This window comes from Astyanax mexicanus, chromosome 5, assembly GCF_023375975.1.
Source record: "Astyanax mexicanus isolate ESR-SI-001 chromosome 5, AstMex3_surface, whole genome shotgun sequence".
NCBI lineage: Eukaryota > Metazoa > Chordata > Actinopteri > Characiformes > Acestrorhamphidae > Astyanax > Astyanax mexicanus.
The window spans coordinates 4,321,470-4,334,525 of record NC_064412.1 but is presented as its reverse complement, the minus strand read 5'-3'; the positions used below and the strand labels follow the sequence as shown (position 1 = coordinate 4,334,525).

Genomic DNA, 13,056 nt, shown 5'->3' with positions numbered 1-13,056 from the left:
CGATTTTTGTGTGTGTCTGATGAAAATAAAATCTAACATAATTTAATATAAAAAAAAATGCATATGTTCCAGAATAGTAGGAAAATAGATAGATAGATAGATAGATAGATAGATAGATAGATAGATAGATAGATAGATAGATAGATAGATAGATAGATAGATATCTGACTAGATATTGCTCCGATATAAACAATTTTGTAAGTAAAAGTATAAGGAACACACAATCTACCATTATTAAAAAACATTAGTGTATGCATTAGGGGTGTGACGAGACACTAATATCACGAGAACGAGACGAGATTTAAAAATAAAATTTTAAAGAAAACGTCAAAAATGAAAAATGGCTTGAAAGCTAGAGTTTTATTTGACAAAATCATATAACGCAAACTTAACAGACTGGTTTCTCTCACATTTGATTCTTTAAGAAATAAAAATAAAACTTTTCTAGGTCTTATATAGTGCAAACAATAAGTGCAAACTACAACCAGTCATATTAAGACTATGGTTTGTGTTTTTTTTCTCCTAAATCTCTTGTAATTTAACTATGCATAACCATAACCAGTCATATTAAGCTTATGCTTGAAGTGCAAACAGACAGAATATATTTTTTTAATACAGTACAGAGTTAAGGGATTAGTACACCTGCCTGCTTACTTTTTTTTACGATTTACTTACAGTATTTACATATGGTTTGTGTCTTGTTTGTCACTCTGTTACCGTTTATTGTTTCCACTGGAGCCAAAATGCAGCCAGACATATAACTTAAAAAGGGGGTATGCAGCCTATGTGACGCATAGGGGCGCTGCACTAAAGGGGGTGCCAAATGAAAGCCCCAAATACATTTTCTCTCAGGAGACACAGCCAATCAGCTTGCTGGTTTTGCGGAGCGCGGTGGGCTAGTAATGACAGAACATATCTCATCCACCACCCCCAGCTGGTTAACTCACCAGCTATATAAATTTTATTATCATTATTATATAACACAGCAGTGTATGACATTTTTGTGGCAGATTTTAAAATTCTATTTCAATGTGTGAATATCTTGAGGAATTAAGTTGTTGCTCTTTAAAAAGATGTAGCATAAAATGGTCTTTAAATGGCAATAATAAAGTTAATCACCATGATTTCTGAGACAATATATTGTCCACTCAAATATCAGGACAGGCCTACACCATCTCGCCTACATTAAAACTACATTTATTTCTATTTTCACTGACCTGTAGCCCCTAAATACACACTGACATTTTCTGTTTGTTTTGTAGGAGGCTTCTCAGCTTCTGACGATCCTCCAGGGTCTCCAGCCTCCTCTCAAACTAGATGGGAAGACCATTGGAGTCGACTATGCCAAGAGTGCTCGAAAGTATGTATTCCCCAAGTCCACCCACTGCCTTATTTATTTCTAGTCGACTGTCTGAAGGTTATATCATATATAATATATCATTTTTATTTTTCTGCTTCGCTCAGGGACCTGCTGCTGCCGGATGGGAACCGTATCAGTGCTTTCTCTGTAGCCAGCACCGCTATTGCTGCAGCTCAGTGGTCCTCCAGCCAGGTTGGTTAATTTTCTTCTTCCTCAACTTGAGCCTGAGTTTATGACTTTTGTTGTGTATTTTGTGTTTTTGTATACATATAAAGTCATGTTTTTTCTGTTTTTACAGCCACAACAAAGTGTGGAGCCTGCTTCAGAGTACAGCTGCCTGCCGGAAGGCTATGTGCATTATTCACAGGTTAGTAGACCACATTTAAACTTGAAATTAATGCATTTAAGGGTTTTATAACAATAGTTAACATGCTTACTTTATCCTGTGGTTTAGGAATATCAAGCCCAGTATCAACAGCTGCAGTCAGGAGTAGACCCATCTCAGGCCAACGGCATACTTGGAGGTATGTATTTGTTTTCCTAAGGACATAGGACTCTATTTTATACCATGTGTATAAAATGCTCATTGCTATCTTACACCCTGTCAACAGTATATTTTTACTTCTTACAACTGTGAGGTTAAATAGCAACCGTGTGTGTGAATATCTACATATATATACTGGTCTAGAAATTGGGTTTGTTCAGGTACAGGAAAACACAGGAGCTCCACTAACTGAATACGACCTCAACAGACTTCAACAGTCAGACGTTCATTGCTATCTTGGCAGCAGTGCACAAACCCAACAATAAAGAGAATACTAAATAAAATATTACTGTCTCTGTAAATAAGCTGCTGGAGCTCCTTCACAGCATGAATGAGCAGGTCAGTTTCCTCTGCTTAGTAGAAGCGTTGGACACGTCTGGGTAGCTGCGCTGTTAAAATAGCAATACGCTAGTCTTGAAGTGGATGATGAGCTTAAAGTGATGCGCTGATTGGTTTGTTTCACGTTACGCCTAAAATAAAACGCCTATGATTATTATGAAAGTTCATAAAGTAAATGGCTTTTGCATGTTTTGAGCTACACAAGGTGTACTTTGCCTGTCGTTTTGATAGCAAAGACATGGACATGCGCTAAATCAAGCTGCATGGTGCGTGGTTGATGACTTGCCTAAAGGGCACTAAAATAGAGCCCATAATATTTAATAAATGTCCTTAACGTCAAGCTTTATCTACGTTTTTGGTTTGGTTCCCAGACAGGGATTAAGCTTAGTCTTTTTAGATGTTGTATTGTTTAAAATGCCTAAAATCTCTGAAATACACTTAAATAGGTGTTACCATGCTAAGAGAGGAACATATTTGTGTTGTTAAGGATTAAACCAACAGTGATGTGCTGTAGAAATAAGTATTAAACAGTTTAGTAATGTGTTTTATTGGACTTAAATTGACTCCTCTGTTCTTGTGTTTAGCTGCTCCTGGATTGAAGGTGCTGCCGACGGCTGCAGGTGTGGTCATCTCTCAGGGCGCTCAGGTTTATCAGCCGCAGATAGTCGGCCAGCCTGCAACACAGGTCAGATTTCTTTAACACGATCGTATACGTACTTTTTTACATCATGCTTTTATGGTCTGTATTGTTTTACAGTGGGGGAAATGAGTTTTTTTTTTGTGTTTCAGACTTTACAGGCAGTGCAAACTCCGATTATTGCTGCAGCTGCCACCGTTTCAGTGCCAGCAACCTCTGCAGTAATCGCGGCAGCTCCCGTAACAGCCATGTCTGCAGCCACTGCTTTAGCTGCTTCTTCAAATGCTAAACCAGGTAAGGGGCAGGAATTTGATTGTAGCTAATGAGAAGAATGGGTTTATTATATCCAGGGTTCATACGGTCATGAAAAACCTGGAAAAAAGTCATGGAATTTAAAAAAAAGCAATATCCAGGCCTGGATATGTTTTGGAAAAGTGATAAAAAAAATTCCACAAAACTTTGTGTTTCAGTTTATCGAAGAGTACAATCTATTTTGAGCTCACAAAATACATCAGCTCAGAGTTAATTCAGTAATTTAGCACTACACAATGGAGCTTTTAGAATCTGACACACATTTTATTATTAAAGAATGCGAGTCAACATTTTTCTGATTAATTTTAGGTCTACTTTAATCAGTTTTGATTTATAGTTTTAGTTGATTTTTGCTTTTATTGTCCATGTCTGCGCTGGTATTTTAAACGTTTTATACTCTTTATCTTATAAACATTGCCATGACGACATGGAAAAGTCATGAAAATATAATGGAAATTTGTTGTTTTAAAAAATGAACACTGTATATCGTTTAATAGGGGTAAGAATCTCTAGGCACTTTCCAATTTGATTACAATTTGGAGTCTGTGATACGATTATTAAGTGATTATAGATCTCAATGCTTCTTTTTCCTCAGTATAGGATTTATATTCCCTAGTTGCATGACTATTTGGTACTTTTAAAGTATCAAAAATGATCACTAATAAATCCCACTATTTAATAGGCTCATCGTCACTAATTCTGTTTACCATATTTTTTGCACTATAAGGCACATTTAATCCTTTAATTTTTCCAAACATTATCAGGTGCTCCTTATCTATGCTTTTTATTAGTCAGGAGGTTTTAAGGAGCAGTAAAGTCACTCAGGAGTTTCAGTTTAGTTCTCCAGCACCAAGACTGGAGCAGTATTAGCATTAGCCGCTAACCCCGCTAAACACTAGCTTTGTCATCAAGTGCTAAGTATATCGGACTGTAGCCTGCTTGTTTACTGTGTTAAAACAAGCTAGGTGGCACAAACCGCTAGCTAATACTGCCTGGCTTACTGGAACACTCAGGGTTCCTCAGTCTAGTGCGTTTGAGCAGCTGAGGCTAATGCTGCTGCACCCAGCCTTAGTCGAAATCTGGAAATCTAAGCTTACTGTTACTGGAAGACACAGGGTTCCTCAGTGTAGCACTATTATATAATAATTATAAAGACCAGTTAAGATTATAAAAAACAAAGTGCTTTAGCTAGCTATAAATATAAAATAAGAAGTAAGGTATGGCTAACTTAGAACTAGAAAATCCATTTTTGTCTTTTGCAAATCAATTTAGAATCCTCCATGTCCACATCGAGATGCATCTAAAAATTAAGTAATTTCCGAACTTCTATTGTTAAAGCTGTAGAAAAAAATCTCAAATTATCTCAATTCTCACTTTTCTTTACATTTCTTCCATCCACAGCAGCTCCTGATACCTCCACCTACCAGTATGATGAAGCTTCTGGCTACTACTACGACCCACAAACTGGCCTTTATTATGACCCCAACACACACGTAAGGCCTTTTAAAACATTATTAATGCCTTGTAACCTATTGTACAGCTTCTTCATGAAGGTTATTTAAGCTAACTGTGTTTTGCAGTACTACTACAACTCCTACACGCAGCAGTACTTGTATTGGGACAGTGAGAAGCAGGCGTACTTGCCTGCACCCGACTCCAGCGGTGCGGGGCAGATGGGGGCAGCCACCACTCCACCCAAAGAGGGCAAGGAGAAGAAGGAGAAGCCCAAAAGCAAGACCGCCCAGCAGGTAACTTCCTGATCTCTCTGCTCTTTTGTCCACACAGTGTGGACTGCAGTCAGTGAAGAATAAAGTACATATTTCCCAATCTATGGTTAATTTAAATGCCATTGTCTTCAGAAGGGTTTTATTGCTTTATGCTATGCTATTATATTGCCATTATGGCCGTGGTATTTAATATTGTTTATCGCAATTGGTCGTGTACCAAGTGGTTGTAAGGGTGTTAATTTGTTGCTACAGCATTCCAGGTGCTTGCTGCAATTTTGCTAAGGCCAGTTGCCATAATTTCTAAGGTGGTAGCTTAGGTGTTGCTAGGCAATTGCCAAGGGGTTCCAGATGGTTGATAAAGTGTTTCTAAGTTGTTGCTAGATATTTGCCATCCTATCTGAGGTGATTGCTTAGGTGTTTTTTGTGGTTTACCAAGTGGTTGCTGAGGTGTATTGCTTTTTGGTTGCTTGGCAGTTGCTACCATTTTTGAGGTTGTTTACAAGTTGTTCCTTTAAGTTGCTATAATATTTAAGGTGGTTGCTGAGGTGTTTTTAGTTGGTAGCTAGGCAGTTTCTATGATTTTTTTGAGGTGGTTTTTAGGTGTATTGCTAATTGGTTGCTAGGCAGTTGCTACCATTTCTGAGTTGGTTACTAAGGTATTGCTAGGAAGATGCTATCGTATCTGAGGTGGTTGCTTAGAGTTTACTGTGCTTTACCAAATTGTTGCTAAAATGTTCAATTGTTGCTACAGTATTTCAGGTGCTTGCTAAGCTATTGCTCTGTGAGTGCTGTCATATCTGGATGGTTGCTAAGGAGTTGCTTATTGATTTCTGAGGGGTGTTGTTAATTGGTTGATGGGCAGTTACTACAATTTATCTGGTTGTTGCTAAGTTTCTAAATATTTATAAATAAAGTTTCTAAATATTTGATGGTTGTTGAGGTGTTTCTAATTGGTTGCTAGGCAGTTTCTATAATTTTTCAGATGGTTGCTGAGGTATTGCCAAGTAGTCATATGCTATAATTTCTCAGGTGGTTGGTAAGGTATTTTTAGTGATTCCTAACTGAATAGAAAAAGGAGAAATTACAGTTGTTTTTTCCAAGCAAACCTTAAAACTAGAAAATACAGTAAAAGATGAGATAAAAGTAAGGTATTTGTGGTAATTAAAAAGTGCAGTGATGCTGTTAAAAAGGAAGTTGTAGGATAATTATAATCTGCATGTAAATCTAAAACCCTTATTGAATTAAATTGAACTCTGCTCTGTGTTAGATTGCGAAAGATATGGAGCGCTGGGCGAAGAGCTTAAACAAGCAGAAGGAGAATTTCAAGAGCAGCTTCCAGCCAATCAGCCAGGAGGAGAGGAAGGAGGCAGCGGCGGCAGATGCTGGATTTACCCTGTTTGAGAAGAAGGTACCTTCCTGCTGTGAATATGATTTAATAAATCTGTACCCAACAAATTAAATTAAAGAAATGACAAATCAGTAGTGCAGTGGTTGGTATGTATAAATGTATTTAAGCTTGTGTAAAAATGTATTTATTTATTTTACAGCAGGTCACTGGTTTGGAGAGGCTCATTTCTGAGGCAGTGAAGACATCAGAAGAGGAAAGTTCATCCTCAAAGGTTAGCTCCAGCTGCTTTACATAACTTTATTTATCAGCACAAACACAAATCAATCGTAGCACCTTTCAGACAAATCCCCGCAGGTCCTTAAAAAGTCCTAAATTAAAATCTTGATAATTAAGGCCTTAAATTATCGTAAATTTGCGTAGAGCTAGCTAACATTGCTGGGGAGAGAACTAAGGTTAGCGTAGAGCTAGCTAACATTGCTGGGGAGAGAACTAAGGTTAGCGTAGAGCTAGCTAACATTGCTGGGGGGAGAACTAAGGTTAGCGTAGAGCTAGCTAACGTTACTGGGGAGAGAACTAAGGTTAGCGGATTGCTAGCTAACGTTACTGGGGAGAGAACTAAGGTTAGCGTAGAGCTAGCTAACATTACTGGGGAGAGAACTAAGGTTAGCGTAGAGCTAGCTAACGTTAACAGGAACAGAACTAAGGTTAGCAGAGTTATATTTAGCGCCGGACTAGTTAACATTAGCGTTGAGCTATCGAAAATGCTGACATGTTCTGCATCACAATGTAACAAAATTGAAAAATTTTATAACAAATGGGAAATGTTAATGTTTTAATTCTCAACACAATAATTTATTTTCTACTTAAGAAGTCATGACTACATTTTTGGGCCTTAAATATTTATTGAGGTCTTAGAAAGGTCCTAAAAAGCATTAAATTTGACTCTTAGAATAGAGCAAGAACCCTGTCACAGTATTGTAGTGCAGCTGCCACTTATTTCCTCGAGCTTTTAGATATTTAATTCTTTATTGTCCTGCTGTTTAGGTTGCTCTGGTAGCAGCGTACAGCGGGGACAGTGAGCCTGAAGAAGCTCCTGAAGGAGATGAGAGGGAAGACAAGCTAACAGACTGGAGGAAGATGGCCTGTCTGCTGTGCAGGAGACAGTTCCCCAACAAGGAAGCTCTGATCCGCCACCAGCAGCTCTCAGACCTTCACAAGGTACCTTTCCTAATCACTCACTCTGGTTTTGGGCGTTGAAGATACCATATTTTTCGGACTATAAGGTGCACCGGATTTTAAGGCGCGTTTAGCAATGCTATTAAGGATGCCTATATCGAAGTGAGCAAGGGTGTCTCCATGTTTCCCTTCTAATGGGAAGCACCTAAGTAAACAAAACTGTAATTCTTAAAAATATATATTTTCCAAGTCAAACGAGTGCTAGATGTTAATCTGCACAGATTTCTTTCCTAAAAACAGTTTATTTGGGTGATATTTTGCTTAAGAGTGAGTTTTCAGTGAAGTTTCTCAGCACTAAGGCTAGGTGCAGCAGCATTAGCGTTAGCCGCTAACCACAGCACTACACTGAGGAATCCTGAGTTTACCAGTTACCCAGAGCGCTATCAGCTAGCGGTTCGTCCCACGTAGCTTGTTTTAACACAGTAAACACGGAGACTACAGTCCCAAATTACTCGCCTCTGAGTGGTGAAAGAGCTAGTGCTTAACACAGTTAGCGGCTAATGCTAATGCTGCTGCGCCCAGCCTTAGTGCTGGAGAAACTTCCTGAAAATCCTGTATAACGCTGTACTTCAGTGGAGTGGCTTTACTGCTCCTTAATACCTGACTGATATTGATTTTAGGGAAAATTAAAGGGTTTTAACTGCACAACTTTATATTCCAAAAATAAGCTAGATCTCACAGTAAAGTGAGTAAAGTAAAAATGTAGCTCATGTCTATTTTTTTTTTTTATTCCCCCTCAGCAAAACCTGGAGGTGCACAGAAGATCTAAGCTGAGTGAGGCAGAGCTGGAGGAGCTGGAGAGGAAGGAGACTGAGGTTTGGAGCTTAAGTATACACATCCGTACAACATCCCCTTTACTGAAGAATGAGCTCTAAATTAATGTAAACCGTACCGTGTTCCTTTGAGCAGATGAAGTACAGAGACAGGGCAGCTGAGAGGAGAGAGAAATACGGCATTCCAGAACCTCCTGCACCCAAGAAGAGGAAGTTCACCCAGCCAGCTACTCCAGTGGTGTAAGTTACAGCTGGAAAGAATGTTATTGTAGTGTTTGTGTAACTGTACGCAGGTTGTCTGTAGATACCTAAATTCTTAAAATCGTAAAACAAGAGTGGTCCAGCCGAATGGTCCAGTGGTGTAAAGGGCTGCCACTATGATCAGGAGAGAGCGCTGGTTCGGATCCCGGTCATGCAGCTGGAGCCCTGAAAGAGCACAATTGGTCTTGCACTCTCTGGGTGGGTACAGTAGATGGCGCTCTTTCCCCTCATCACTCCTAGGGTGATGTGGATCAGCACAAGGCTGCATCTGTGAGCTGATGCGTTAGCGCTATGCTACTCGGCAATGCTGCATCAGCAGCAGTTCAAAAGGAGGCGGAGTCAAAATAAAGACTTCACATGTATCAGAGGAGGCATGTGCTTGTCTTCACCCTCCTGGTGTTGTAGCATCACTGGTGATGGGGGATATACAGATGACTAGCATCTAAATTGATGGGACAATTAGACTAGCTAAAATTGGGAGGGAAAAATGGGAAAAGATTATAAGTACATTTATAAAAAGGAAAAAATATATAAATAAAGATTTTTTTAAGCTGAAGTCATGTGACTTAAATAAACCCCTAAAAAGCCAATAAATATAAATTGAGCAAAAATGGAATTCAACATTTTTCAAATGTGAAATATATAAAAGTTAATGACATACTAAACTCAACAGAAGCAAAACAACGTTGTTCATGGCTCTAAATGGCGTCATATTTTATACAGGTTGGTCGTTTGTATGGTTGTGTAAACACCAACACACAAACATTTTCATTTTCAGTCTCTGCAATCTGAACTCATTCATAGTTAATGAGGATTAGTCTGAGATTAAAGTGAAAAGTAACGTGAAGCATTGCCTAAACTAAATGTCAGATTTGATCAGAAAATTTGACCAATTTGATATGTCACTTTTACGTGCTGTGTGAGTGTAGGCTTCATTGCTAGATAGTGAATGATAATTTTAATCATATAGGTAAATAGTTGGTTTGTCAGTAAATGTACAGAAATCACAAGCTTACTATAAAGTGTGTGAACTTAATTTAGTTATTGTGCCTTTGATTTAGTGCTGTTTCGATTATAAGAGTTTTAAAAAGTCATTTAATTGTAGATACTTTTGTGTACTGTCGAAGTAGTCCCAGAAATGTATTTATATCTTTTTCTATAGTAAACAGATTATTAAATGTATGTGTGTTTGGTTTCACAGGAACTATGAGCAGCCCACTAAGGATGGACTGAACAGTGACAACATTGGGAATAAGATGCTTCAGGCGATGGGCTGGAAGGAAGGCAAAGGTCTGGGCAGAAATCAGCAGGGCATCACAGCACCGATTGAGGTGAGGAGCTCCGTTCCTAATAGGAATAAAGAACTGGTGTTGTGATTTATAGAGAATCCGCCCACATAGCTAATGACATTATGTACCATATTTTTTGCACTATGGCACACTTAAAATCCTTTAAAAATCCTTTATTAGCATGGAGGTGAGTATTTATCGGCTTTTAGTTTGCTCCTAATCCTATCTAGCACTGCTGGAGCAGCATTAGCTTTACGCGCTAGCTCTTTCACCATTTAAAGGTGAGTATAGGATTATAGTATAGGACTGTATTCAGCACAGAACTAACCGCTAGCTAATATTGCCCTGTCTTACTGGAACACTTGGGGTTCAGGCAGCATTTACTAAAGCTAACCACAGCTAGAACTAGCAGTTAGCAGGTAATGCTGCTGCACCCAGCCTTAGTGGGAATCTGGAAACTTTAGTTACCCTGCCACCACAATCCAGCAGCGAGATGTGCTGGATTAGAAGAAAAAACACCCTGGACACCAGTGTTCCTTACTAGTGTTGCATAATGCGCCTTATAATTTGGTGTGCCCAATGTATGAAAATAGACGTTCATTAATGGTACGCCTTATAGGGTGAAAAATATGGTAGTAAAGTCATTCAGTGTATAACTAAACTGCAGTGTGAAACAAACTTACTGGATCAAATACCGTATATACAAGGGCACGAACCTTCAGACTTTCGGCTGTTAGATTTTTTGCTCATGCAATATGTTTTTAAAGAATCAAGATTTACACAAGCTTTTATTAATGATTTATTAATCTGTTTGGTTTGTCTCTTTGTGTTTAGGCTCAGTTGAGGATGAAGGGCGCCGGTCTCGGGACTAAAGGAAGTAATTACACTCTCTCAGCGTCCGACACTTACAAGGACGCCGTCCGCAAAGCCATGTTCGCCCGGTTCACTGAAATCGAGTAAACTGTCGCGTCAGATCAATTGGGCATTCGGTTTCTCTCACTGCCTTTTTTCCATCACTGAAGAATATCAGACTGTGAATCAGAAGATGAGATAAATATATCTGTATATATTTGTACAGTGTGTGCCTAAAATGTGAAATCTGTTCGTATGAGAAGAATGATTGGAATTTCTTTTTCTTTTTTTTCTTTTTTTTGGACCAGGCATTGTGGGTAAACTGTAAAGTTTGTACATTAGGATCTCAGTTTTGTACATAAGAGAATAAATGAGATGTAAAACTATTGTTTTCTTGTTTTGTGTATTAAATGCTCACATTGTTGTGGCTCTGAAAGCAATTACTTTGTTGTTTCTGCAATTACTTTACATTAGTATTGCTTATTAACATTCGTTCCTAAGCAGATCCCTAATTTCCCAGGTTTTACCATCTGCTCTGGCAATCAGATCAAACCATGGGTTGAAATGAAGCTCTGGATGGTGTCCAGGGATTTCAGATCTGAGGAAAGTGTAATTTAAGTGAAGAGCTCTGGCAGCAAATTAAGATTTTTGGCTTTTGGTCAAACATCATGTGAAACTTAATAAACCCTCATATTCCTGATTTAATTAATGTGTTTTTAGAAACATAGGTTTTTAGAATAATCGCATGCGGAAATGTCAACATTGGCAACACTACTAATTTAATTTTAATCAGTTTATGTACAGGAATCATGTAATAACTTAGACTAAAATACATTGTGAAGCATTTAGGTGCCCTTATCTGGGGAGCTGTTAACTTGCGGTTTCTGAGGCTGGGAACTCTGATTTACTTATCCTGTACAACAGAGGAAACTCTTGCTCTTCCTTGCTCTTTCTGGGGCGGTCCTGATGAGAGCCAGTTTCATCATTATAATGTTTTTATGGTCTTTGTGACTGCACTAGAGGATACTTCTTAATGTTTTGGCTTGACTGACCTTCACTGTATATCAACTCTACTTCTTCCCAACGCAAGTGATATATATGTGTGTGTGTGTGTGTGTTTGTGTATCTGTATATGTGTGTATATATGTAGGAGGGGTTGTTTGGGAGGAGCACTGGATGATGTATGGGTTTAGGGGTGGGGCAGAAGGAGTGCTGAGCAATGTGTCTGAAAGTGGTGAGATGCAGATGGTTTGATGTCAAAGGTTAGGAAAGGTTCACAACTTCAAAGAAACACAATTCAGCTATTTTTTAAAATACATTATTATTATTTTTGTTTTTTATCCCATTTTCACCCCAATTTACATGGCCTATTACCCAACCCAATCATTAGGACTCAGCACCAGAGGAGTGAAGATTAGCACACGCCTCCTCTGATACATGTGAAGTCAGACTCCGCCTCTTTTTAAACTGCTGCTGATGCAGCATTACCGAGTAGCATCACAGTGCTAACACTCGGAGAAAAGCTCAGCGACTCAGTTCTAATACATCAGCTCACAGACAGCCTTGTGCAGATCCACATCACCCTAGGAGTGATGAGGGGAAAGAGCTCCATCTACTGTACCCACCCAGAGAGAGCAAGACCAATTGTGCTCTCTCAGGGCTTCGGCAGCTGATGGCACACATTTTAGCTAATAATGAGAAAATATTATGGTATTTATGGATAAGTGCCTCATTAAGAGGCAAGAAATTCAAGTAATTAACTCTTGATGTGTTCAGCACAGCTGTTAACTGAAAGTTTGAATTCCAGGTGACTCTACCTCATAAAACTGACTGAGAAAATCCAGCAGAGATGTGCAAAATTGTCATTAAACAAGAATCTAAAATATAAAACACATTTCATATGTAATATATATGTTATTTGTAATGGCAGCTCAGCAGTAGGCAGCAGAAGTATCTTATGTTGGTAGAGAGACACAGCTCTGGGATTCACATGCCCACAATTACAGCTCTCAGCTCAGTATTAAACTTATTCGATTTGTCCAGACACAAGCAGCTCAGTGTCCTGCAGCTGCTGCTGCTCTGCAGATGGATCTGAGCCAGGCCTGGTCACGACTGAGGGATTAGAAATCATCAAGGTGCAGGACTTTCTCCTCTCAGGACCCACAGTTTATTTACAGTACATTTATTCAGTGTGTGAGTGTGTGATTTTACAGTCTGGCTGGATGAGTCTTTAGCGGAGGTCAGTAAAATGGGTTTTTATTATTATTTATTAATAATTATGTGAGATCTTGTACCAGGATGAGCTGGATCCTATTGTGTGTTAAACACAGTTCTTCTATTGAACTGTTGAACCAGCAGAGCCATGATATGGAAACAGA

General features: G+C 38.8%; 1 protein-coding gene across 2 annotated transcripts in view; it reads left to right on the top strand.

The window, feature by feature from the left end:
* The window catches only part of rbm5 (RNA binding motif protein 5), a 29,531-nt gene extending 18,467 nt beyond the window's left edge, over positions 1-11,064 (top strand). The window contains exons 11-25 of one of the 2 annotated variants that reach the window (XM_049479467.1): positions 1,263-1,360; positions 1,465-1,552; positions 1,659-1,727; positions 1,815-1,884; positions 2,828-2,928; positions 3,033-3,174; positions 4,597-4,685; positions 4,773-4,940; positions 6,187-6,327; positions 6,467-6,538; positions 7,312-7,485; positions 8,244-8,318; positions 8,413-8,516; positions 9,739-9,868; positions 10,661-11,064. In XM_049479467.1, coding sequence (XP_049335424.1) covers positions 1,263-1,360; positions 1,465-1,552; positions 1,659-1,727; positions 1,815-1,884; positions 2,828-2,928; positions 3,033-3,174; positions 4,597-4,685; positions 4,773-4,940; positions 6,187-6,327; positions 6,467-6,538; positions 7,312-7,485; positions 8,244-8,318; positions 8,413-8,516; positions 9,739-9,868; positions 10,661-10,786 — 1,647 coding nt within the window. In that variant the 3' untranslated portion in view covers positions 10,787-11,064. Of the gene's footprint in view, positions 1-1,262; positions 1,361-1,464; positions 1,553-1,658; positions 1,728-1,814; positions 1,885-2,827; positions 2,929-3,032; positions 3,175-4,593; positions 4,686-4,772; positions 4,941-6,186; positions 6,328-6,466; positions 6,539-7,311; positions 7,486-8,243; positions 8,319-8,412; positions 8,517-9,738; positions 9,869-10,660 lie in introns of both variants that reach the window. The other variant, XM_049479466.1, reaches the window with a different exon arrangement.
* The last annotated feature ends 1,992 nt before the right edge of the window (positions 11,065-13,056 follow it).